Source organism: Clytia hemisphaerica, unplaced genomic scaffold (genome assembly GCF_902728285.1).
Source record: "Clytia hemisphaerica strain Z4C2 unplaced genomic scaffold, Clytia hemisphaerica genome assembly, whole genome shotgun sequence".
Taxonomy (NCBI): Eukaryota; Metazoa; Cnidaria; class Hydrozoa; order Leptothecata; family Clytiidae; genus Clytia; species Clytia hemisphaerica.
The window spans coordinates 1,903,901-1,929,145 of record NW_027103851.1 but is presented as its reverse complement, the minus strand read 5'-3'; the positions used below and the strand labels follow the sequence as shown (position 1 = coordinate 1,929,145).

The following is a 25,245-nucleotide window of genomic DNA, read 5'->3' as shown; positions in this document are numbered from 1 at the left end:
ATTGTTTAAAGAAGACAAGAGTGACATATATATGCTGTCAAGTTTTTAGAAGCTTGTCACTTTAGATTTAGCTTCTAAATACACTTTCAACACTAGTTATTTATGATGATGATGTTTAAAAACACAGCAAAAATTAAATTTCATTTTAGGTCTGTGACGTATGTTATATTTGTATTTGTTTTCAAGAAAATTGACCAACTAACAGAATGAAAAAGTTTAACAAATATTTCATTCATACTAAACTTTTTTAACATTATGATAAATTTTGAATAATCAATGGCTATCTGATAGATATGAGACTAGTTAATTGAAATAAATTTCGGCAATTTTGGTCTTTGTAGCCTTTCCTTGTACGTAACTTAATTTTAAATCAACTAACAATGAAAATTTAAACCATGCAAATACGTACATAAAAAGGAAAGGGGTCAGCGGTACCGTGAGTATCACAGCGCGAATAAATCCGAGCTGTGAAGACGAAGTTTTCTTTTAATACAATATCTTGTAGAAAAACGCTCGCAAAGTAGATATATTTCACCGTTTCGCTTCGTTTGGCTTAGAGGAGGTTGCGGATCATGTCTGATTTGCTTTTTCAGAAAAATTGTGAGAAATGAAAGGCGGAACAATTATGTCAGTAGGGAACTTTGCGATAGCTTGCTTACTCAACTAGATCTTCCTTGCAATTGTACCTAACTGACGTACGGGTCAGATCAGTGAGGGCAATTTTTCAGTCCCTTTTTCATCCTTTATGATGAAGACAAAAGACCCCGAGATAAGAGTGAACCGTCCCTATTTTTCATCTTCAAAAATGAACAGCATAAGTTCAAAGAAACAATTTTATTATGAAGCAAGATGGAACACACTCATTGGATTTTAAATTTTAGCATGAGTTGTTGCGATAAACAGACTGTACCTTTAAAAGGTTGGTGAGTTCAGTCAAAATACAGATTTGATCTGCAGCGTCACCCTTCACTTTTTGTCTTAATAGATGAGTCAAAATGAAACAACTATCGCAAAACAAACTCTTTGGTTGTTTTTTTTAACTTCAGAAAAAGTAAATACCCTATTATGGCACACAAATTGAGTGTTTTATTTCCTAAGAATAGGGCCCATAGAAATTCTTCAAACGGAGAAAAGTTTCATTCCAATTGGGATAAAAAAAGCTGGGCGATTTTATTCATTCATGCCAGCTGCAATTCTAAAATATTAAACGACTTACCCTTTTTCGCAAGACTTCATCGTTCCTGACACACACAGCAAACAAGCCAAGAATGGATCACTATTACTGGAAGTAAATATTCTAACTTTTTTATCGCAAACTGCACTGTAGTGTCAAGTGTAATAAGTTAATCGAATCTAAAACATTTCCTCTCCAACTCCTCCAGGTCCAAAGCAAATTTTGAGTATTTGGATCGAGTGAAACATTTGCATCAGGGCTATGGGTGTCATTAAAAGTATTCGCCCTCAAAGATTCAAACTTTCTCAAAGTCTTTGCCTTAATTTATTCTCCAAACCACACCAAAATATCCCGCTAAATATTTTTGTCTAGCACTAGCAGCACAGCAGAACTTCTGAATTTCAGCAACTGACTGCACTCGAAAAAAAAAACAGCTTTACAGTAGCTATTCTTCTATTGATAGATCCCATATCGGATCAGCCAGGATAGATATCACAAGAAAACTTTTTTCATCAGTTTGATCATCACGTCCCTATCTCACTTTATTTTTTTCACTCGAAATTCTTTTTGTTTTGATTCGATTTTTGTGTTATTTTTCTTTCTTTTTTGACTTAATTGTGTTCCGCGTTTTAAAAACAAAATTCGATTGGCAATTTTCGAACGTTTTGCAACGCAGCGCCTTCCGAATGGAAAACCCAACCTCGTCCTCAGAAGTTAATATTTTCTCTTTGAAAACTTGACCTCTGATACTCAGGGTAGTCAGCGGTCGGTCTAAATTATTAAAATTCAAAATATATATATATTTAATGATGAGAAAAACTTTATTAGGATAACATTTTCAAATAAATCCATTTCGAGATTACCATTATATAAACAAATTGAAAACCAAGATAATGTGTTCCGCATCCTTTAATAAGTACGTTCCTTTGTTTCTAATTGTATTTTATGATTGCCACAAAGATGGTGTTTTATTCTAATTATCTTGTAATACTTGTAACATTTTCACAAAATTTAAGATTGGCTTTTGAATGTCCAGTTCCTCTTTTTTAGAGAAAAAGTTATCTTATTACTCATAATGTAACATTCGCATTTTAGTTTAGGTTACAACTCTAGATTGTTCTATGATTGCCAAAAAATATAAACTTGGCAATTGCAGCCTTTTTGAAGCTCGTCAGTGTAGATTTGCAGCTTTCTTATAACTTTTCAATAGTAGTTATTTATGATGATGAAGTTTAAAAACACCACAAAAATTAAATTACATCTTAGGTTTGTGACATATGTTTTACGTGTTTTTGTTTTCAAGAATAGTGACCAACTAACAAAATGAAAAAGTTTGATTAAGATTTGATTCATACTAAACCTTTTCAACATTATGATAATTTTTCAATAATTAAATGGCAATCTGTTAAATATGAGACTAATAAACCACAATTCTTTTGAACTTTATAGCTCCAGTGGCGGGATAGGGTCTGCAACCCTTGATTATTTTTTATTTTGAAGAACGATAAAAATTGGTACAGATGTTTTCCATCATGGGACAAACTTCAGAAAGAATTGAGATTTTGATGACGTCATCCAAAAAACAATGACGTCATCACAAATATCCATCCTTCGGAAAATGTCCTAATGCATGGTTCACAAAAAATCTCTCACGGTTGTACCAATAAAGATGTGTAAATTCTGTTTGAAGTTCTCAAAAATTAGAGTATAAATTTCGACCGGGGACGATATTTTGACCAATTTTTCTAGTGGGAATGAGTCCCAGTGGGTCTGCATGAGAGGTTGTGTGAGTTCTCTCCTTCTCTTGTGAATGTAATTGAAGAAGTGTCACAAACATTAAAATCGTTAAAAGAGAGGGTCAATAAGTGAGCCCTCAGCGGTTGGTGGGATGGCGTGATAGAGGGTTCTTCGTGGAGTGACTGCGTAAAATTTTGGTCCACTCGGGGATGGGCTCATAAGACAATGACATCCATCAATCCAATTCTCGAATTGTTGTTTTTTATAATTCCAAGGGTGTCGTTTTAATTCAAATTTCTTTCAACTTGAACATTTTTTAAATAAGCTTAAAATATCTGAATGTTTTTGAAATTGCTCAGTCCCACAGATGTCTGTTCTAGTCTTTTTTGAATTTGTTATTTAAAAAAATGTCAAACTCGTTCTCTAGTGGCAATTTTTGCCTAGTTTGGTCGTATCTATTTCACGCGCTCTATTTTCACGCAATGTCACAAAACGCTTACTATAAAATGTTGGCTTTTAAATCGTATTATGGTTTGCTTTTGACCTTAGCCAAAATTGTTTGTTTTAAAACAAAAACGATGATATAGTTTTATTTTTAGATGATAAATTTTTCCGTTAGAAAAACTTTTTAAGAACTTTCTTTTTAAGCCTCTTAAAACATGTTATCTTTGTTATTTTTTGATTTTTAAGAGTCACGATAAAAACCCAAATTCCTTCTAATTTTTGTTAGACACTGACAAACATTTTTTGGGTCTGTTTTGAGGAGAAAGACATGAATTTTGGTTCGAGTAAAATTATCTCTGGTTTTTTTGATAAAAGTTGTTTTATGATAAAAGGCGTTTTCATCTTTATTTTTTCCTTTCATTTTTAAAATTTGATAATACCTCCAACGCCATGTTATGGAGCCGCCTCTTATCAGTTTTCATAATTTGATTTTATATCAGATTAAATAGTTTTGGAAGTTTCGAAAGACATTTAGAGCAGACTAAGAAAATTGCGTACTTATACACAACACAAGTCTCTGTAGCTTGAACATTCACAGGGAGTATCAATTTGAGTAATAGAGATTTAATCTATAGAGACACAACAGTAGCCTAATGCTGATTCCTCACGAGAATACAGGAAACCTTTCAATTGAAAAGATTCGAGTTATGAAGGTTCCAGTTAGTTCCTCCATCGGAATCACAAACCTTTTTTTGCTTAATAATAATAGATATCAAAATTCTACGACCGCCTAAATCCTAAGCTTGGTTGGGATGGAACAGTCTCTCCAGCCACACAAGGCCTACTCGTGTTCGTGAGAGACTATATTATACCAGACCTTCCTAATTTCTTGCTCATGGCAAGGACACAAAAACTATTCAAATTCAAATTTTTTCAATCACTTGATCCAATAGAGTTTTCACAAGACGACCTTTCTTTATATAACGATCGTCGTTAAACATAAGTAGTTTTGTTGTTCTAGAAGGTGACTTTCGAACAACATGCATGTTAAAGTCGGTACCACTACATTAAAAAAGCAACTATTGCCTTAGGGAAAGGTGAAAATAAACCGAAAAGGAAACTGTTTCCAGATTGAAAATTTCATCACTTTTCTGTTTCCCGTTTTGGTCAAGAACTTTCCATCGTTCTCAAACGGGAAAAAAACATCATCATTTTGTAAAAAAAGCAGGTTTTTGTTTCCCGATCGAGAAAAAGTTTCCAAATTAATTCGGATTGGGGAAAGTAGAATTAAGAAGCGATTACCCAATGAATTTCCTAAATACCTGGTAAATACCATTTATTTTTCCTCCTTTACAAGAGGGACAAGTTTTTAACTTTCCACAGGCATTTCCAGAGTGCTCAGAGGCTGCACTTTCCCGATCGAGATACTGGTGAACTTCCCTATTTGGAAAGTCTAGCCATTTCGGGAAGTTTTCCACCTTCCTGTTCGGGAAATATTTCCCGTTAAGGTTGCCTTTTCCATATAGTGTTCCCAACTGTGTTATATTGCTGACAACGAACAAAGTTAGTAACATCAGAAGTATGACAAATCTTGTGCAAACGGGTATTACTAATTTGCAATCGATAGTCATTGCCAGTTTTGTCTACACATTTAAAACCACTACACACCATTTTCCGTAAGAAAGTTCTGTAAACAACATCAAGACATTACTCCTGTGTCAAAAAACCCAGTTGGATGCCCTACCCACCGGAAAATCTGACTAAAGGATATTCAATGATGCGATAAAATACCCTGTAATTTTCAGCGCGGCACTGGAAAATTTATGTTTTTGTCCCCATTTGAAATCGTACTCTTCCTGACCTAGGAACAATAAAACTTCTATTCCCATTTATATTTTAATAGAAACTTTCATCTGCACTGTGGACAGAAGTTCAAATGGGGGCTGTGAGGCAGGAGTGTATTTTTAAGGACAGTAAATACCCGTGTCAACCATTTGCCTAGATTTGCCCTCCCTGGACCACTATTAACATTAAAGATGATACGACATGTCTTTCAACTTTGGCATTGAATGAACTTTTTCACCACAGAAGTGCAAATACTCTTCTTTTTTGAATATGGTTCAATAATGAAAGATGATCATGCAAAATATTTACACGTTTTTTATAAGAACATCCAAGATTTTTTAAGCCTTCGGATGTTCTTAAATTTTTGAGTTTTAAGCCTAAAAACGTTCTTAGCATGTTCTTATTTTCGCCATTTTTTGATTGTTTTTTCTAAGAAGCCGACAGTTTTAGATTCGGAAAAGCCTCGAAATTTTCATAACTTATTTTTAACATTTCGGCGTGATTTCGGCTTTATTGAAGCATCGACCTCTAACGACCGTTAGAGGTCGATTATTGAAGCCTTATGTTCTTATAAAGTTTGTTCTTATAAAATATACGCGTGGTTTCCCTAAATATATATCCTACCTATCTTTTCAGACCACCCCCTCAAAATGTATCTTCATCTCGCAGTTATGAAGCATACACGCTTTTTTATAAGAATAACTTCTATAAGAGCATCAGTGTGAGATTTCGGAGTTAGAACAACAGGCCTATCATTTAGGACAATAGAAGAATAAGATCACCCTAAGCAAAAAAACAAAAAACAAAAAGCGTGTATTTCTAACTCATAAAGTGACGAGATTACAAAAACTTGTTTTTAACTTCGTACTTTTAACTTGAAAATAACTATACTTGTGGGTTGTTGGAGGTTGTGGTAACGGCGAAAATGATGTTTTTCCTAATACCGGCTCCGCAATCGAAAAATTTATCACTTTCGAACCTTAAGTATCAGGTCTTATGCCTATTTTCCCACTTAGAATTTCATTTGTCATTCTTCTTTCCGTTTTCCTTGCACCTGAAACTTTTTTAATTTTATCCTTTCCATCATTTTTCAAAAAATATTTCGACTACCGTAACTTTTTTCAACGTTCTATAAAAAGAATAACTTGTCTTTTATTTGTATTCGTGCCTGGATGTAGCTGACACATCTCCATCTTTTAACGTCAAACTATTTAGAGTCAGGACAAAGTTTGTTGACAACTTTTAGTTTTATGGTACAGTTGATCCTCTCTAATTCGATCTTCAAGTGACTAAAAATATTGTTCGAATTAGAAAGAGATTTCCATCACAGAGAGTAATTTTCAGCTAAGGGGACCAATTTTTTAGTTCGGATTACAGAAAGATTCGAATAAATAGGTTTGACATAGAGTGAGTTTACTGTACTTTAAGTGGCAGTCTACAAAAAACTCGACATCTTATCCAGAATAAGGGAGCGTACGGGTTTGACGGTGTGACTATATTACACCTTTTTATGTCGGTGTTTGAAGAACTAGTGTATATGTATAAGAATTGCGAAGAGATCCAGGCAAGTCACTCGATTTGCAAGTTGCAAGCAAAATATTTATAGGGTCACGCACTCTAGAAATTACAAGTTAAAATAGATTCGTAATCAATTCGTAAATGTAAACCCCACGAAACCCCGTCAACTGCTCAGGTTCAGGAAGACCGAGCCCCGTTAGAGATTTACTCAAACACTTTAGGCGTACAAACCTACCACGTGTACTTCTAAGGATTTGAGGGAAATTATGCGAAATGTTTTTCATGAATCGTTAGAAAATGAACAATTTTAAATGACTTACAGGTTAAAAATATTCCTTTAATCCATTATTGTCTTCTCTACTCTCTGAGAATATTCAATGAAAAGTTCATTAATTGTTTTTGTTTGGGAAAGTTTGTCCGCCTTAAGGTTTTAAGTATTTTTCTTTTTTTAAGCTTTTGTTTCGGTGTTAAGCATGCTAGATGAGGTCTCAAAAGAAGGATCTTAGCAAATTTTTCTACTGGTGTTGAAGGTGATTTAAGAAAGAATCACGACCATCGACCAGATAAATTTGGTTTATTGAGTTTTTTTCTTTCTCCAACGTAGAGTGTCTCTCTTAATCATTTGAATATATTTAATATTGAAGAGTAAGCTCACCTCTTATCTAATTAAAGCCACGTGCCAAATACGTAAAACAACCATTTCGATGCTCTTAGAGCTTGATTATGGTGTCAACCTGTATCCTTTTGTATTATCAGCATCACAATAATTAGTGGCATAAAATCTTTTGAAAATGTTCTGGGAAGCTTTGTATTTCATCATCAGATTGTTATTTCTGTCGAAATTAGTCATTTTGTCAGCATAAAAACAATAGAATAATTGATTAGATTTATATCTCTAAAACTGGCCTTCCCAATTTTTTCCTACTGACAAGTTCTATCTATTCATAATAAAGGCATCTCATTCAGCATAATTAAATTATTTGGTTTAACAAATAGTGTCACTTTGTCAAGAAAATGACTGGTTACTTACTTCAAATGTCACTTTTTCTTAGTATTCTGAGGACTTGATTTAAACATTCTCTACGGTGGAGAGAGCAGATAAACTCGATAATCCAAATTTATTTGGTCGCCGGTCGTGGTGGCTGGTCGTGGTCGCCATTTCGGGACGATGTTTAGAAAGTCCCAGAAAGGAGATTGTTATTTACAAGTATTTTTCTACTCCCAGCGGGCACACAACGTTGTTTCAACGTTTATCTAACGTTCATGAACGTTGAAACAACGTTGTGTGCCATCTGGGCTTAACCTAGAAGTTTTCGCAAACAGAACTTTAATTTTTGGGACACCCTGTAGTCTTATGATTTCAATCTTTCAAGTTTGTCTTTGGTATGGTTACATGCTTGTGAGACTCTAGTGAGATATACTTCAAAAACATTCCCACTCTTTGGAAAAAAACATCCTCCTAAAATCTTTTTCGTGGTTTTAATCACAAAACTTTCAATATTTTCATAACGTCAAGTGGTTTGAAGCGAATACGTGTAGGATTTACAGAATTTACTTTCTAAATCTCCTGGAATAGGATTAAAAAGTCATCTTTACTTCCTTAGCTTGTAAAAACATGGATTTAACTTCTTATTCTTGAAAATCAATTTGAATTATATTATTATACATAAGTATTGAGGCGTGGCAGGAAAAACCAAAATCATGGGAGATTAGTTTATACGCCTTTAAAAGAAGGTGAACAGCCTGTTGAGTAAAAAAGCACGTTCGGTTCTTTTCAAATTTGAGCTGAAGAGAATGATGTCCTACGATCGCTGAAATCGCTGATTTGAAATATATTTTCTTTGAATTTTTTAGTTAATTGACTAAAATTCTATTTACTTTTTGTCATCATCCCCTCAGTGCCAATATTTGGTACAAACGAGGCACAAAACATTATAAGATAAGATAAGATTTGTATAATCTCATAAAAAGCATCTTTTCAATATTTTCATAAATAGTGAAATTATATCTCTTTTCTCCTCCCCAAAATATTGATTTGAATAATGAAAAACAAGATAGGATATTTTTCCTGTATAAAATATCTTAACTTCAAATCATTGTTTTGATTTCACTTTATCGGCTGCCCTGTTCACACTAAGTGCGTACTTCGGCCAAAAACCAGAAGGTATGTTGAAGTTTTGCCTGAGAAGATTCTTACAGTATTTCAGTGGGCGAATGGGTTACGGTGTAATGGTATTTAGTGATTCTTTCCGTCGTTGTGTCGGTTTTTGAAGAAAAAAGTAACGGTATTTCGGTGACAAAATGAAAACCATATTCGTACGTGACGGTACCGTTTCACTCCGAAACGGAATAAAGCCATTCTATTGTTTAGAAGTGACATAACACTTGAACGTAACCAATAAAATGGCCTCTTTTCGTTTCGTTTCGGAGCGGAACGGAACCGTAACGTGCGGACATGATCAAAGATTCTAGCAAATCTTTCTATAGGTATGGAAGGTGATCTTTGCAGAACACGTCGCTATTTGGGTGTTTGCGACCCCCAATAACCTCCCTCTTTTTCAAACTGGATCTAGTTATCCGATGTATTTGGATTTGGAAAAGAATGGGCAGGAAAATCAATGTGGGATGTTCTAGTGGTATTTCTCATGTCAGTTCTCCATTGATTGGGGAACTGTCCGTTCGGGGAATCGTCCGTTCGGGAAAAAGTTTTTCGGGGAGTTGTCCGTTTGGGAAGTTGTCCGATCGGGGAATTATATGCTCGGGGAATTGTCGGTCGGGGAGTTGTCTGTCGAGGAATAATCGGTCCTGGAATTGTCGGTCGGGGAAGGATCGGTCGGGAATTGTCGGTCGAGGAATGCTTCGGGATTCTTAATTCCTTGGAATTTTTCTTGCCACCATAATACCTTATACCTTTTAGTTTTCTCGTATTTTTCGTAAATATATATATTTTTCTCAAATTGTTTGGAAAAAGTTTGGTGTATTAACCCTAGCTATTCCTGGCTATGAAAATCCGTGCTGTATTTCCTAATTCTTAAAATCATAATTATCAGGATGTTGCAAAATTTAAAGAAACCAGGTGGAAGATATGGGAAAATTTCATAATTCCTAAAATTAATTATAATTATAATTTTCCAAAAGATGTGTCTAAATTTCGAATTATAAGGCTGAGGAAAATTTGTGTGCTGTATTTCCCAATTCTTTCATGTTCTTTTCTAAATAGGCGTGGCCAAATTGTACATGAAAAGAATCCAAAAATGCTGTTTCGCTCTGCAGTTCCCAGCATCCAGCCTCGATTTTTTCTTGATACTTGCTTAAACGGAACAAGTAGCATTTTTAATAAGAACTAGTTTATTAAGACCTTTAAATTATAGTATTTACTCATACATAGAAAAGAATAGAACTTTGGACGATCTAAATTTATTCTTAGGTTTGTAACCCAGAATCGAGCCTTGTAATCTTATACCGTATTGTTCTTATTATGTTCTCATGATTATTTTCTTAAATGAATAAGAGGCCCAAGTGCGACTTATTCTTCTTAAAAAATTTCTTACAAGTAACAAAATATTTTTGGGGAATTTCGAATGATAACTGGCGACAAACTCAAGAAAATATGAAGGTTTATTATGAGTAGGGGATCTCATAAACAAGATAATATTCTGAAATTTTCTCTCTCTTATCCTATCATAATTTTCATGTAATGAAACAGAGAGAGGTGGTCCTCTCTATCCTCTTGGTGGTGTTTGAAAAATTATCTTACTATTTCATCTCTGAAATGAACACTTTTTCTATCAAATTTATTTTTGGGGTTTAGGTGTATATTCATTTCGTTTTTAACTTTTCCATTGATTTCCAATATTATCCTTTCTTTATTTGCTATTTTCTGTCAAATTTAACCTTCAAAATTTCTTCAAATTTAAACAACTTCTTTGTAGAACCGCAAATAACGGAAATAATGGGTGGGTTTATTTTGAGCTTGTAATCTCTTTAGAATGTTTTCTTCCAGTGAGGTTATACAACTTTTTGTATAACTTTTTTGTAACAGTGGAATCTCCGTAACTCGAATGCCAAGGAGAAAAACACCCTCTTCTCACAAACCCACTGGGACTTCTTCCACTGAAAAAATCTTACCGGGTGCGTGAGAAGGGGGTGTAAGTAAGTAAGTATTTATTTTTATTTACCATTTAACACTACAAAAAGGATGCAAGCGATGTATACACTAAAAATATATTGAAGGAAACCGCTAATCGAAAACATGCGTAGACCTAAGTACAGATTGCGTTTATAACGTGTATAACGTGTAATTGAAGATGTCTCCAACCTTCCTGTTTCAGAAATGCAAAATTAGCCAGATATTTATCTCATTTATCTAAAAGAAGTTATGTTCTTCACTGAATCCTTCCTACGTTTCTTATTCGTGATTTGATTGGAACGGCTTTCGGCGAAGATCCAGGATGATTGCCATGGTTACTTTTGTTATTGCTGAGTGCGCTTTGAATGAAATCGGGATTTGTCTTCACAGCACGTGTAATATTATGATTCATACGCTGTGTACTAAAGGCTTGTGGATACGAGAATTTTATTTCGCGTTGGTTCAATACAACATGCTCCATCCCGCCAACACAAGGAAAAAAGTGCGTGTCCCGTGGCTTCTTTTTTCGTTTCATGGGACATAAAGTGAGGGAAATGCCCAAAGGATTTTGTCCCTGGGACAACGGAGCAAAATTGATTGGTAGAAAGAAAAATGGGGTGGAGACACGACAAAGCGTTTCAGGTTGGTGGGATGGAGCATGCTGCATTGCACCAACGCGAAAAACACTTTTCGTGTCCCCAAGCCTTAAAGCCGTAGTTTATTATTCTTACATTTCCTTTAACAAAAAGTCTTTTTTTAACAAAAAATCTTTTTCCTGGATTTAATTAAATTTACAACCTTAAAATGTACTTTTCAATACTCGACCCTTACCTTGGAAAAGACGCAATCCCAAAATCTCCAGTAAAAGTCGTTAGCTATGAAAATTAAGTTGTCGACCGAGGACTTGAGCTAAACAACAGTGAATTGCATTGCAGTATGGGATATGATTTGATGGGATACCTGGTAACATAATCATAAACTAGTAACATCGAAAGGTTACAAAACCTAATTTCAATCCCTCTGAAAGACAGTTTGTTATTTAACATCCTGATAAAATATTTTCTTTACTTTAGATTTCATTTTTGAAAAGAATAAAAAGGCAAATAAAATCGAATAACTTTTGTTTTTTTTTATGAAACAGGTTTTTGCCATTTTAATGAAATTTTCAGGAGTATTTTTTGGATTTTGAGATTCTTTAGTTTGCATGGACGGGTCTGGATTTCTTATCAGTTTTTATTTTTCTATGTTACAAATGATGCATGTAAACCCAAGAAATGGGGGTTACTCTCAGGCCTGGTGGAAGCAGGGAGACAGGTGAGACTTCAGCCTCCCCAACTTTGAGCAAATGAGATTTTTTGCCTAGCGAACTTTTGTGGTTTTTCATATAAAGTCTGGCTATAAGGGGGAAAAGGGACTAATAGCCGATGGAAGATTGACCCTATAAAGTAATCAAGAATTCAATTTTTTTGGTGTAACATGTTTTTGAAGTTCGTCCAGATTTCAAAACATTTGGGCTCTTTCAGAGAGGAGAAGACTTTCATGACTTTAGACCCCGGGGGGAGGCCATACTCAGGGAGGCACGTTGGTCAAATTTGGTACAAGGACGTGCCGCTGGTCAGGCTATCCTGTATGGCTCCAAATTTCTATTTGGGTATTTTAGGGTCGACCTCTGGTTATTTTTGTTAATTTTTTATCCCCACCGAGATTTGGTCCGTTTACCCCCACTGGCTCAAAAAATCCTACCGCATCTGTCAAAGTCAAATAAAATTTCCATGACGTTAGTCCTGCCCTAGGATTGGTGGTATTAAGGACCATTTCAGAATGGGGATTTGTTTAATTTAAAACTAAGGAAATATGATACAAGTAAGTCTGCGATCGCAGTCGGAGGGGACCTGAAGGCTCCTCTTTCGATAGCGGTGAATGTAGGGGGAGAATATGATACGACATAGGGCTACACGTACTGCTATATTTTTTGGCATATTTTCCATATTAAATATTTCTTGGGTATCAAAATAATTTTGTATACAAATTGAACTTTGAAACAATTTCTATTCCGGAAGGTTTAGGCGATGATCCTTGTTTAAAAGTATTGGGATGTAAATAAAGAGAAAATATTTGTTTTGACTTAAGTATGACAGACATTTTTGATGATTTCTAAAATTAGATACGTCTCCTGCTTCTAATATTTGCACTACTATGTGAAGACTACACATTTTTTTATGAGAAAAAAATTTACAACAAAATGCCGCTATAGGAAGTATAGGTCTGCGAATCAGACCACATATCATGTAGCGTAAAAGACGTCTTCGTTTTCAGGGTAAGTAAGGTTTTCAAAATTAAGTGTTAATTTCCATAATTTTGCTAGTTGTCACTATTTTTGCGTGATTACGTGATTGGGTTTTTTTGTTGTTGTCGTTGTTGCGTGATCAGAGGTCAAAATGTGATCGTAATTTAAAAAACGTTTGAGTCGTGGTACACGCTTTTTTTTTACAAGAATGGTGTAAATCTATTTCATCATGGATATTCTTAACTTTTTTGGGAAAATCATCTTAAAATATTCTTACAGCACATTCTTAGGTTAGGATACTAATTCATACTAGATTTAACATTTAGTACATACGTCTCAAACATAAAATGGCACTTTTTCAAAAGGAGTGAGCCTAACTTGGGGATAATTGATAATTTATAATCGAAAATGCTCTTAAAATGGCATTCTTAGCTTTAGTAGCATAATTCCATGATAGTGATATTCTTAGAATATTCTTAGTTTTTTGGACATTTTCATCATTGGCATTCTTATAAAGTGTATTCGTATAAAAAAACCGTGTAGTTGATTCGAACTTTTTCAAAGGGGTGCGTGATTTTCCAGTTCAGGATCGTGATTGAAGACTAAAAATTGTGTGATATCGTGATCAGAGTTACCGCTCGGGGGGCTCTTCATCCAGTTTGCAACAATTTAGCAAACCCGAATTTAAGTTTTGTGAGAACTTTTAGACTATTTTCCAGTTTCTTTTCAAAACAATTTTAATCCAATAAGAGTTTTGATGACGTAGAAGATAATAATTCATCAAGTTCTCTTGAAAAAAAGTTTTGAGATAAAGATTCGCTGTGACCTTATCTCAACTTAAGGTAGATCTCCATCTTTATAAATACTTCTTCAAGGATAATATTTAGAGATGAGTCTTGTATAGTCAGATACAATTCTTCCTCCTTAGCCTTCTTAAGGGGAGACCGAATTGCGTAGAGAGGCTAGTAGATGGATAAATATGTCCTCCGATGCATTGGAATGGGTCCTACCCAGCGCAAGCAGACATTGAAAGATGCGAGCTGCCGAGCCATGGCGTATACCATGACATTCGAACTACACGGAAGAACGGATATTCTCTGCAGATGTCTCTGCACATCACAATGTCTGGAATATCTACACAAACTCTTGCATCAGAGTTGTGGTACCCAAATTCCCTCACATGGCATTGGTAGACCCGGGCGAAAGATAATTCATTTGCCAAGTGAATCTTAGTGTCATGGTGAGTATCGTACACGGGCCTCCTGGGCTAGAAGTCTAGCACGATAACCACTATACCACTACGCCTAGAGAGATAGAGAGGCTAATATTAAACAAATTTAAACAACATCATTATGCAGTATTTTTTATTCTCGACCACAATAATATGCTGTCATTTTCATGCCTTTTTAGCTTGTGAAATAGAGCCTGTATACAAGCTTTTTTTCTTCCCGATATGTAAAGCCGTATAATATTGTTTTGATCCAAAGATCCAAAGATTTCTCTTTGGTTAAAAACACGACATCGAAACACATAGACGCGGGAAGTTCTGTAGCCAAAACAAACTATTTAGCACTGTTAAATTTAGATTAGATTACTTTTAGCGTTATTTTGTTTTTTATGCCAGTGATTCCATGAACTGCAGTAAAAAAAATCACGTACCATCTTGATCAGGAATGGATTAAAAGCAATATTTTACGTTCAGTTTTATTATCATGGTTCAACAGTTGGCGGAAAAGTTAAGAATTAGAGAAAGAAAAACAACAAGGAAGGGTTTTTTTTTGTGGTTTATAAGTTTTTATTGCAGTTTTACACTTTTGTTTTTTTTTACTGTAGGATAAGACCAGATGCTTCTGGGTAATCATTTCAGAAACGAACGTTACAATCAGAGATATCTTCCTGAGAGGATACTACCATAGATATCTTATATAAAACAAAACACTAGATAGAGCTACTCTGTATTTCCCAAGCAACGGCAGGTGAAGCACCATCTGTGCTGAAAGTAGGTCACAGTAGATCACAATTCGGTAAAGACAATTTGTTCAACCAAGCAAAAAAACCTGAATGGTGCGAAGCGACGAGGTGAAAGATAGCCTTGATGGATCAATTTGGTGGAATTGAACTATGGGGGATTATTTTGATTCAAATAGGGACGGAATAGCTCTATCTAGTGTTTCATAAGATATCTGTGGGTACTACCCCTGCCGACCGACGGAGCTGTCCTGCTGGAGTTCGAAAAATAGACCCTACATGGGACTTGTTTTTTTGAAAAAAGTTCCAAAATTCTTCTCAAGATTTTCCACATTTTTCCCAAATTGCCCTAAAAAGGTAACCTACGAGGGACTGATTTTTCTATTTTGGTGTTTTGCGACCCCATCTGGGACTCATGAATGTGAAAAAGGTACCCTGACCAGCGGCTCATCCCCATACCCCTTTTTTCTCAAGTACCCCCCGGATATCTTTATGTAAAACAATATTTAAAGCTACCATCTTATCATACCAGCCGGTCATAAAATAATGCAGCATTTTAGAGCACAGGGACAGTCGTTCACTGATTTAGTCTTGAAATGCAGACCTTTACAGTTTTGTGTGAGTAAAATCATGAGGCTTCTTCTTTACTTTAGCAGCCTCCCCAAGCAGTTTTCGTGATGGCGTGTTAGGGACTTTTTCAAGCGTCATTACGTGATTTGGAAATTTTTTCTTCGTAATTTCGTGATTAGAGATCAAAACGTGATCGTAATTTTAAGGATTTTTGAGCCGTGATGCGTGATTTGGACTTTTTCAAAGAGATGTGTGACTATCCAATTTATTTGCTGATTTTCGTGATCGTGATTGAAGACAAAAAATTGTGTGATATCATGACCAGACTTACCGCTGGGGAGGCATCCTTTAGTTATAGAGAAGCTGGATCTTGTGTCTTATCCAAACATTTATGAATCTAACGATTGCGATTCTGTCTCCTCAAAATCCTTGAAAACCGAGAGAATGTATTTGGATCACTTCGGTGATTTTCTTTTGAGTTTTTATGGAATCTGTGTTTGAAATAAATAGTTTATGGTATGATGCATAATAGGGCAAAATCTTGAAGCGTGATTTAGTTGCCATTTCTTGCACTCTGATGGTAATTCTTTTGCTTTTTGCTTTTGTTCATCCTATTTTTTATCAGTACACGTTTTTTTATGAGAAACAAAAACATTTTGAAGCTTTTGGATCTTGTGTCTTATCCAAACATTTATGAATCTAACGATTGCGATTACGTCTCCTCAAAATCCTTGAAAACTGAGGAAATGTATTTGGATCACTTCGGTGATTTTCTTTTGAGTTTTTATGGAATCTGTGTTTGAAATAAATAGTTTATGGTATGATGCATAATAGGGCAAAATCTTGAAGCGTGATTTAGTTGCCATTTCTTGCACTCTGATGGTAATTCTTTTGCTTTTTGCTTTTGTTCATCCTATTTTTTATCAGTACACGTTTCTTTATGAGAAACAAAAACATTTTGAAGCTTTTGGATCTTGTGTCTTATCCAAACATTTATGAATCTAACGATTGCGATTACGTCTCCTCAAAATCCTTGAAAACTGAGAGAATGTATTTGGATCACTTCAGTGATTTTCTTTTGAGTTTTTATGGAATCTGTGTTTGAAATAAATAGTTTATGGTATGATGCATAATAGGGCAAAATCTTGAAGCGTGATTTGAATCTTTACTGGTGTGATGAACCAATTTTTGCAATTTAGTTATTTTCATGATTGTGATGAGCGCAAACAAAACCTTTAGCCTGGTGGTGCTCTGGCTTACATCAGGTAAGTATCTCTCCAATGAAATGAGGGTTTTGGCTGTTTGTTTTAGATGACGTGCACTGAAAAGAAACGTCCCTGTACAAAACATTTTCAGAACGTTAAAGTGACCGAAGCGATTTGGAATAACCCGCAGTTCTGATCTGCAAAATCGAAGACGGCAAAACTGCTGATTTACCGTCGTCCTCGGCTGGTTAGGATCTAGCCAAATTAGAACATTACCGTCTCCGTCGCTGAAAAACACACATACATAAACTCGCTATTATCCTCGAAAGCCGACCGTACCATGGTTATCAGATTAAGTTTTACAAATCATAACATCGATAATCAAATCAACAAATTTTTCTGACTTTCATTTTTTTTTACTTCATTTATCTTGAAGCGTGATTTAGTTGCCATTTTTTGCACTCTGATGGTGATTCTTTTGCTTTTTATCCTTTTTTTATCAGTACACGGTTTTTATGAGAACATTATCGAAAATTTTGAAGCTTTTAGATGTTTTACAACTTTTTGACTTTTAAACCGAAAAATGTTCTTAGTATGTTCCTATTTTTTCAATTTAGTATTTTTGTGTAATTTCCTGAATATTCATTGTTGTAGAGTCCACAAAACCTTAAAATGTTCTCAATATGTTGTAAATATTTTGGTAATAGAAGCCTCGTGTTCTTACAAAATTTGTTTTTATAAAAACACGTGTACTTTTCTTCGGGCAGTAAAATATAATTTTCATTTTGATGCTATGATTTAATTTGAAAGTCAAGCTTTTATTCTACTACTTTTCTTTTTGAGGTGAAATTTGTATTTTGCTTGAAAAAGAAATTCGGAAAAAAATTATCGTTCTGTTTTTATTTTCTAGAGGGTGAATCGAGTCTTTATTTTTTTGGTCAGGTTCACAATGTTAAACACAATTACATAAATTTTTTTCTGTCTTCCATAAATGTACAATCATAGTTTTAGGTTGCGTTCTTTTTATTTTGTGGTCATCTATCGAAACGAGTTTTTTTTCGTGTTCTTATTTCCTTTTTCTATTTTTCAAATAAATTGATGTACTTTTTTTATAAGTTTTGAAGAATTTTTATTCTAAAAATACACTATGGAAGAAAGTATTGGGTTTGGTAGCAAACTATTCGAAATCGGGGTAAGAATAACCGCAAGTTTAATGATAGAAAGCGTGTCAGTGAAAATATGGGCCTTTTTTTATCAAATGCACTGGCTTACAAAATCTGAAAGCATCCAGCGAGGACCTTACTGGAAAATTCAATCTGTAGGTCAGAAGTTTCAAAAATCTTATTTCTAGAAATTAAGATCTATGTTTCTCCTCAAAAACCAAAGTTTTAATCTTAAACTGTCCTCCATAGAAAATTTGAGATAAAATTTGGATCTGTTTTCCCACGGTATCTGTTTCCCTCTCTTAGAATCCTAGAAATCTTTATCTGTTTTCCTGTGCGCTTGTTTGCGATTGATATCTGCTTTTCCTTAGATTATTAATTTTTTTCCAATGCAGTGTCGTCGTTTTGGAAATAGATACCTGTTTTTCAATTTGTTATGCCATCTACTAGAAATTTTGATCGGTTTCCAAATAATGACGTCATCACTGTTTCGGGGAAACAAATGATTGTAAGAAAATCGTCATTCCTAGAATTCTAATCTATTTTCCAATTTTTTTGGAAAGGCGAAACAGATATTTTGGGGAAACAGGCTCGTCGGCTGCTTCCTGAAAATCGACATCCATATCGTCCGAAAAACGTTAGATGAACGTCATACATCGATAAAAAAGGTTTGAAATTACGGAGGTACATTTTGTTCGATTATTTTTGCAATTTCAAATTCTACTGACAGTTGGTCACTGTTCTTCATTTCAAACTGGGACATTAATACAATAATTTATAATAATAAGATTCCCTTGAGAACGGACCGAGTCTGAAACATGTCGGGAAAGATCAAAATATAATGGTTGTATTCTTTTTCACCGTTCAACATACTATAATCTCAATAAACAGCTTCTGACGGGATTTCTGCTTATGTGGGGTGTTTTAGCTAAAGAAAAAACGGACCTCATGTTTAGAGACTTCATATTTAGTGAATATTCATCCATGATTAAATTAACTGTGTAAACTTCGAAGGGATTTTCTTCAAGATAGTAGTTTTCCATTTGAATTTCTTTTCAATCTAGAATAGCAAAGAATCAAACTTTTTGGGTAAGTAAGATATTCCACTGGGCGAAATAAAATATTTCCAATCCTGGAAATATCTTGAAAATGTGATATTTCCATATACATTAGTAAATATGAAAATATGACTTTTTCTTTATTTCCAAATCTGAAATTCATTGAAATATCATGGGAACACCCCCATGATATTTCAATGATTTTTCCATGGGGGTCCGCTGGAAGATTTGACCAAAATTTCGACCCCGCTAGGAAACTGTTATTCCTCTGAGAGAAAACAACTTACAACAGGGTTGTGAGACAGACAGTGTATATATTTAGTGACTTGTGGTTAAATAAAATATATAGTTGGATGGAAGGAATAGCAATTAATTAATTATCAGTTTGCTGGAATTTAAAAGGGTCCTTGAACTTTCAAACCAACAGGACCGAATTTTTCGAGTCTTTAGAAATATTTTGAGTAGGGATTGGTAGGTAAGAATAGTTTTGCCGCAATAGAATTAATCAAATGTTTAAAACATTATTGTTCTAAGTTGGCCCTTCATCTTCCATCCAACAGATTTGATACAACCGGTGAGAAAATAACCTGAAATCTCATTTCCATTGAAAACTAAAAAAGACCTACTGTGACTTTATTTTCGGAATCCATCACGATTTGGCGTGTTTCTATTTCTTTAACTCTGAGTTTTAACATGAGACTTAAGACTTAGGATCCAAAAGTTCAAAAATGGTCCAATAAGGCTCATAATATAGCCTGGAAGTCTATAAACCCGGGCCAAATTGAAACATCCGAGTAAATTTAAGAGATGGCCCAAAATCGACTTTTTCGTGAGGAAAACGAGGAAATAAGCTTAATTCTCAAAAGATTTCGACTATGATTGTAACAACATATTGTATATAATGAAAAATCATTTTTTTAAGGAAGTAAAGATAAGCGATAAGTTAATTCAAAGTGAAGATTATCATTATTCTATTCTGAGTTTTTGAGCGGATTGTTATTGGTAATATTTTGCTAACGTAAAGAGCAATTTTAGTAAATAAAAAGGCACGATTATCTGTTGTGATTTTTGAACTTAATGTACATAGTGTAGATTGTATTTTCTCTTAGGTCATATTTTAGTTATGTACAGAAGATTTTTAGTTTGCCAGAATTAAAGTAATTATTAATCACATCTTTGACATTCTTTGAAAAACAAGCTGTGGTTAAAAAAAAATTGAGATTTTAACGCTCTGACTGTCAGCAATGACAAATAGTTTAATGACGTAATCCCGTCTAAAAAGAGTGATTTTTTAGATTTGATTTAAAAACCATAGAATGTAGAAGTATACAGAGGTAGATTATGTTTACATCTTCCCTGGGCTTACTTCCGTGGTTCAAATTCATCCTAATAGCTATTCCTTGTTTAGACACCCCCTTCTCACAGACCCAGTAGGATTTTTTTGGCCAGTACAGGTAAGAATAAGGGACTGAAACTCGAAGGGAATTAATATTCCCATATTTTTTATGGCTTTGTATTTAAATCTTATTGTTTTCAAGCCAGTGAAAAATAGCATAAAATTTTGCACTGAGAATTGATTTAATTGATTGTTTTCAGTGGCGACAAAAATTGGACTATAATTTTCCAATGGGGACGATATTTTGGCCAATTATTCCAGTAAAAAGGATTCCTAGTAGGTCTGTGGGAAGGGGTTTTGTTTAGCGACCTTGTATGGGAAAGGAAATGAGATAGTCTTTGTCAAGTAGAAAGTAAGAACTGACAATGTAAGGGTATTTATTGGTGAGTTGGCATTGAGCTTTCACTCACTGTCGTTGTTTTGGTGCTTGAAGAAGAAAGTGATGGTATTTCAGTTTCAAATGTGCTGTGTAGTTATGATGTACTGTGAATATCACAGCGTACTTTCGCTGAGCCTGGTAAACGTGGGAAAGGTTGGAATTAAACGGTAGAGGGGGTTGTTTTTGAAAATTCTTCAAACTTAAACGGGGGGGGGAGTTAATGGAAATTGGAAATTTTATCTCTGGATACCCCACTCCCCCCCCCCCAAATAAGGTAATTTAGAATGAAATCTTGCAGCCAATAACACTAAGGACATTTGAGGAATATATTAGGAGCTCAAATAATAATCATTGTCACAATATTGAATACCACGACACGGTAAACAAATGGTGGAAATATTTGATGCAAAGGCGTTCCCTTCTGTTCACCATGTCATGTCATGCTTTTATGCTAGTATATTTTTTAGACTTTCATAAAAAAATGATGAAGTTTAGAATGAAAATTTACAATGAAACTTTTCTTTTTTTAAAACCAAAAGACCGCCGCAGCGTTCCATGTCTGCGAAAAGGTCTTAAAGTTTTAAAATTAAAAGTCATCTAAAGTCTTTTTTATTCAAAAAAATAAGGTTTTCTGATTAATCAGGGGCTCATTTAGAATAAATATTTCCCTTTTTACCCAAATTTTGTTTTACTATAGAAATTGAAGATATAAAAGAGCCCCGAAAAAAATTAGTGGGCACAAAATTTTATTCAATGCAATAATTTTATTTCAAGAATTTATTGGTCAAAATTTGAAATAGATTTTTTAACTTTATTACAGACCTCAAAATTCTATTAGTTGTAAAGAGGGCTTCCTCCCCTAGTGAAAGGGCTCTTTATGGTCGGCCGAAATAAAATGAACGAAAGATTGATGTTATGTCTGAAACATCTATTTAGATGTTAAAAGTGACAAAAGATAAAAGTAATCTCGATCAGTTTAGTTACTCTACGATCCTCATTTTTTATCATTAATTTCTTTTTCAGGATAATTTGATTGTGCTGGGAAAATTGTAATAACAGAAAAAGTTGATTATTATCTACGATGATTTCAATCGAAATAGATATTACCAATCGAAGTAAACTAATAAAATAAAGTGCTTTCCAGTGACCGTCAAAATTCTAAAAAAGAGTCAGGTTTTTTACATTGTCACATTTTGGATTGGAATAGTAGCGTGGAACTTGTTTCGCCATGAACAACACGAGCTTGGATCACCTACAAACTAACAAAATTGCTCTTCATAAATTTACCGAGAGTGAGAAAGCCATATTTACAACTGGCTTAGCAATATTAAGCTTATTGACTTTATTTGGAAACACCCTTGTCATTGTGGCGTTTTATAAATACCGCCCGTTACGTACTCGAACGAATTACTTCATTGTTTCACTCTCGGTTTCTGATATATTGGTTGCTTTGATTAGCATGCCGGTATGGGCGGTAGTGATTATAACGGACTATGATAGAGCGATTCTTATTGAAAGAAAGGTAAGAACCAATTTCAGGGTTTGTATTTTGTATCTTGAATAAAAATAACACCTTTGTACCCAAATGAAAAGCAAGGGTCTCATTTACATTACAGCGAGCTCAGGCTCAAAATTACATTAATGTAAGCCCCCTATTATCAAACAAACCCTCTCGAATTATAAACAGTTCTGAATAAGCAAATTTCTCAAAATATCATAATACGGGAACGAGAACAACTCTTCTCTTCTTGGTATATATTTGCTATTTTCACAGTGTTTTTTACGCCGTGTACTAGCTGGGAAATACCGTGAAAATCAAGTAAAGGCATGATATCATCATCAGCTTGATTTTCTTATTTTCATTTTTAGCTTTTGATGATCTGGACTTCAGTCGATATCATGACAGGAATCGCATCTATACTCAACCTAACAACAATCACCATTGATCGTTACATACACGTCACACGGCCGCTTAAGCATCCAAAATTAGTCACACGGCGACGCGTGATTCTGGCCATCATATTAATATGGGCTTTCTCATTGTTTGTCTCTCTTAGTAAAGGGATATTTCATGAGTTTTGGCGTCATAATAAACCATCTTATGAAACGATGATTGTCTCGGTTGGGTTTGTATTGCCTTTAATGGTCATCAGTTATTGTTATTTACGTATCTACCAAGTTGTAAGAGTACAAGTCAACAAATTCAAACACCAGACTAAACACTTAGCACCTTCTTCTGCGAATTCTGATAAAGAAAAGACTGACGTTAAAGCTATAAAGACAATCGCGGTTGTTATTTTGGCCTTTTTCTTTTGCTGGTGTCCATTCTTTGTTTTGAATCTGTACAACGGTTGGTGCCGGTTTCATTTGGGTCCTCAAAGAAATGAATGCATTATAAACCGGCAACTTGTGACTGCTGCAAAATGGTTGCACTATTGCAACAGTTCTCTGAATCCAGTCATCTACGCATGCTTCAATCGTGAATTTCGACTCGGTTTCAAGACAGCTTTATACAGACATTTTGCTGGCCGAGATTCTAGCTCCAGTTTCTCCAGTATGTTAAAAAGAGCATCCATCAAGTCGTATTTGTATGAAGTGAATGGCGTACCACATAACCTTTTATCGGATGGGAAATCTAAAAAGTTTCAAATGCAAGCGTATGATGTTATAATTATGGATGATATTGAGCGTCGGAGCTCTTGTACTAAACTCCAACCGTGGATGCAAGATTTATGAATATTTTTTACTTGTCCCCAACTAATAGGATGAATTTTCGTGGGGACTTAATTACGTGAATAATTAATAACTACCAAATCATGCATGATGTTTGTTGAAACGCCCATTATTAGCGTTTCTTTGATGCCACAACCATGGACAAAATACTTCAGACAAAGGGGATTGCTTTCCCGGGGAAATTTTAAACACCATAAATAATTTTTAAATACCTTTATTGGAAAGAAGAGTTTTACCTCTGAATTTTAACATGAGACTTTAGGATAGGACCTTAGAATTTAAGGATTCAAAAGCTCAAATTTGCTCGAATAAGGCTTCTCAGGCATTTTAAGGTTTGTCCAAATTTTCCGTAATTTTTAAACACCAATAGCACTCGCCAAGAGGTGTTCATTCATACCTTTTTGGAAGCGTATTAGGGTGTAGAATATGAAAAGTGCTTTTCGATAATTGTTTTGTTTGCCTAAATAAAGATATATGGATAAATAATGCAAAAAATGTAAAAACGCTGACGTCAGCAAAACTTATTTTTTAAATAACTTTTGATTGGCTTAATTTTAGATGCTGAAATTTTGCAGAATGCAAGAGAATATTGAAAAGCACATTTTGGATCGCATTTGGGATATAGCCTAGAAACCATCGAACCCTTCTGAAATTGAAATATTAAATTAAAGAAAGTGGAAGTGCTAAAATAGCAATTCTCTTCCCGAACTTTAAATCTGAAAAACGTTAAAATACGCACTAAAATGTCAATACATTTCGACCATGATTGCAGTATGCGTAATTTCACGGATGAAACCAAAATCTGCGAAATTTAATCCTCACGAAAATTGCAAAAGTGATCCTAGAATATCACTAAATTTGCAAGCTACAAGCAAAATATTTTATAGGGCTTCGCATGCACTCGATTCGCGAATTGCGAAGGGGTGGGGGGGGGGGGGGTTATCAAAACAATCATGAGTTAGAATTTAGATTCTGACTTTTAAATTTGAAATTATTTTCATGTTATGTAGATCTTTTCCAAAACTACATATTTACATTATAGTATTTATAAAGGAGAATTTTCGTTCAGTAAATCCAAAAAGCTACTTGTTGATGACTACAGTAATCGATTTTTTGACAAGTTCTTTCTCTTTGACGCAGGGGTGTGTTGATATTACATCTTTGTAATACAGTGTTGATATTACACCTTTATATTACACTAGAGTCTCTTTTACCTCAAACATATATAACTTCCAAATTTTCTCGTACCTTCTCTTAACGATGTCATACATTTTTTTTTTTAAGAAACTAGTTTTACCAAGCAGCCTCAATGTTTCTTAAGAAATCGACCTTTTGAGCCTTAATTAAATGTTTCTGACATGTTTCTAAACTTTTTGACATAATCATCAGCCTCGTGGAAGGCTGGATTGGAAGGTTCTTAAAATAAATCGAATTAAAAAATATTATTTTCTCATTCTCAGCATGTTTCTTAGATTTTTCTTAGTTTTTAGGCATTCTGAGCCTCGTGTTTCTTAAAAGTGTGCTTCTTAAAAAAAAAAACGTGTATAAACCTTACTCAATAACTCAAAATTTCCTTAACTCGCATCGAACAAATTTTTGTTTGCCGTGTGGTTTTGAGTTAAGACTCCATTCTAGTCAA

General features: G+C 34.4%; 1 protein-coding gene across 1 annotated transcript; it reads left to right on the top strand.

The window, feature by feature from the left end:
* Positions 1-21,900: 21,900 nt before the first annotated feature.
* Positions 21,901-23,849, top strand: LOC136807751 (histamine H2 receptor-like). Its single transcript, XM_067064368.1, has 2 exons — positions 21,901-22,395; positions 22,743-23,849. The coding sequence occupies exons 1-2, from the start codon at positions 22,102-22,104 to the stop codon at positions 23,607-23,609; spliced, it is 1,161 nt and encodes a 386-aa protein (XP_066920469.1). The 5' UTR covers positions 21,901-22,101; the 3' UTR covers positions 23,610-23,849.
* The last annotated feature ends 1,396 nt before the right edge of the window (positions 23,850-25,245 follow it).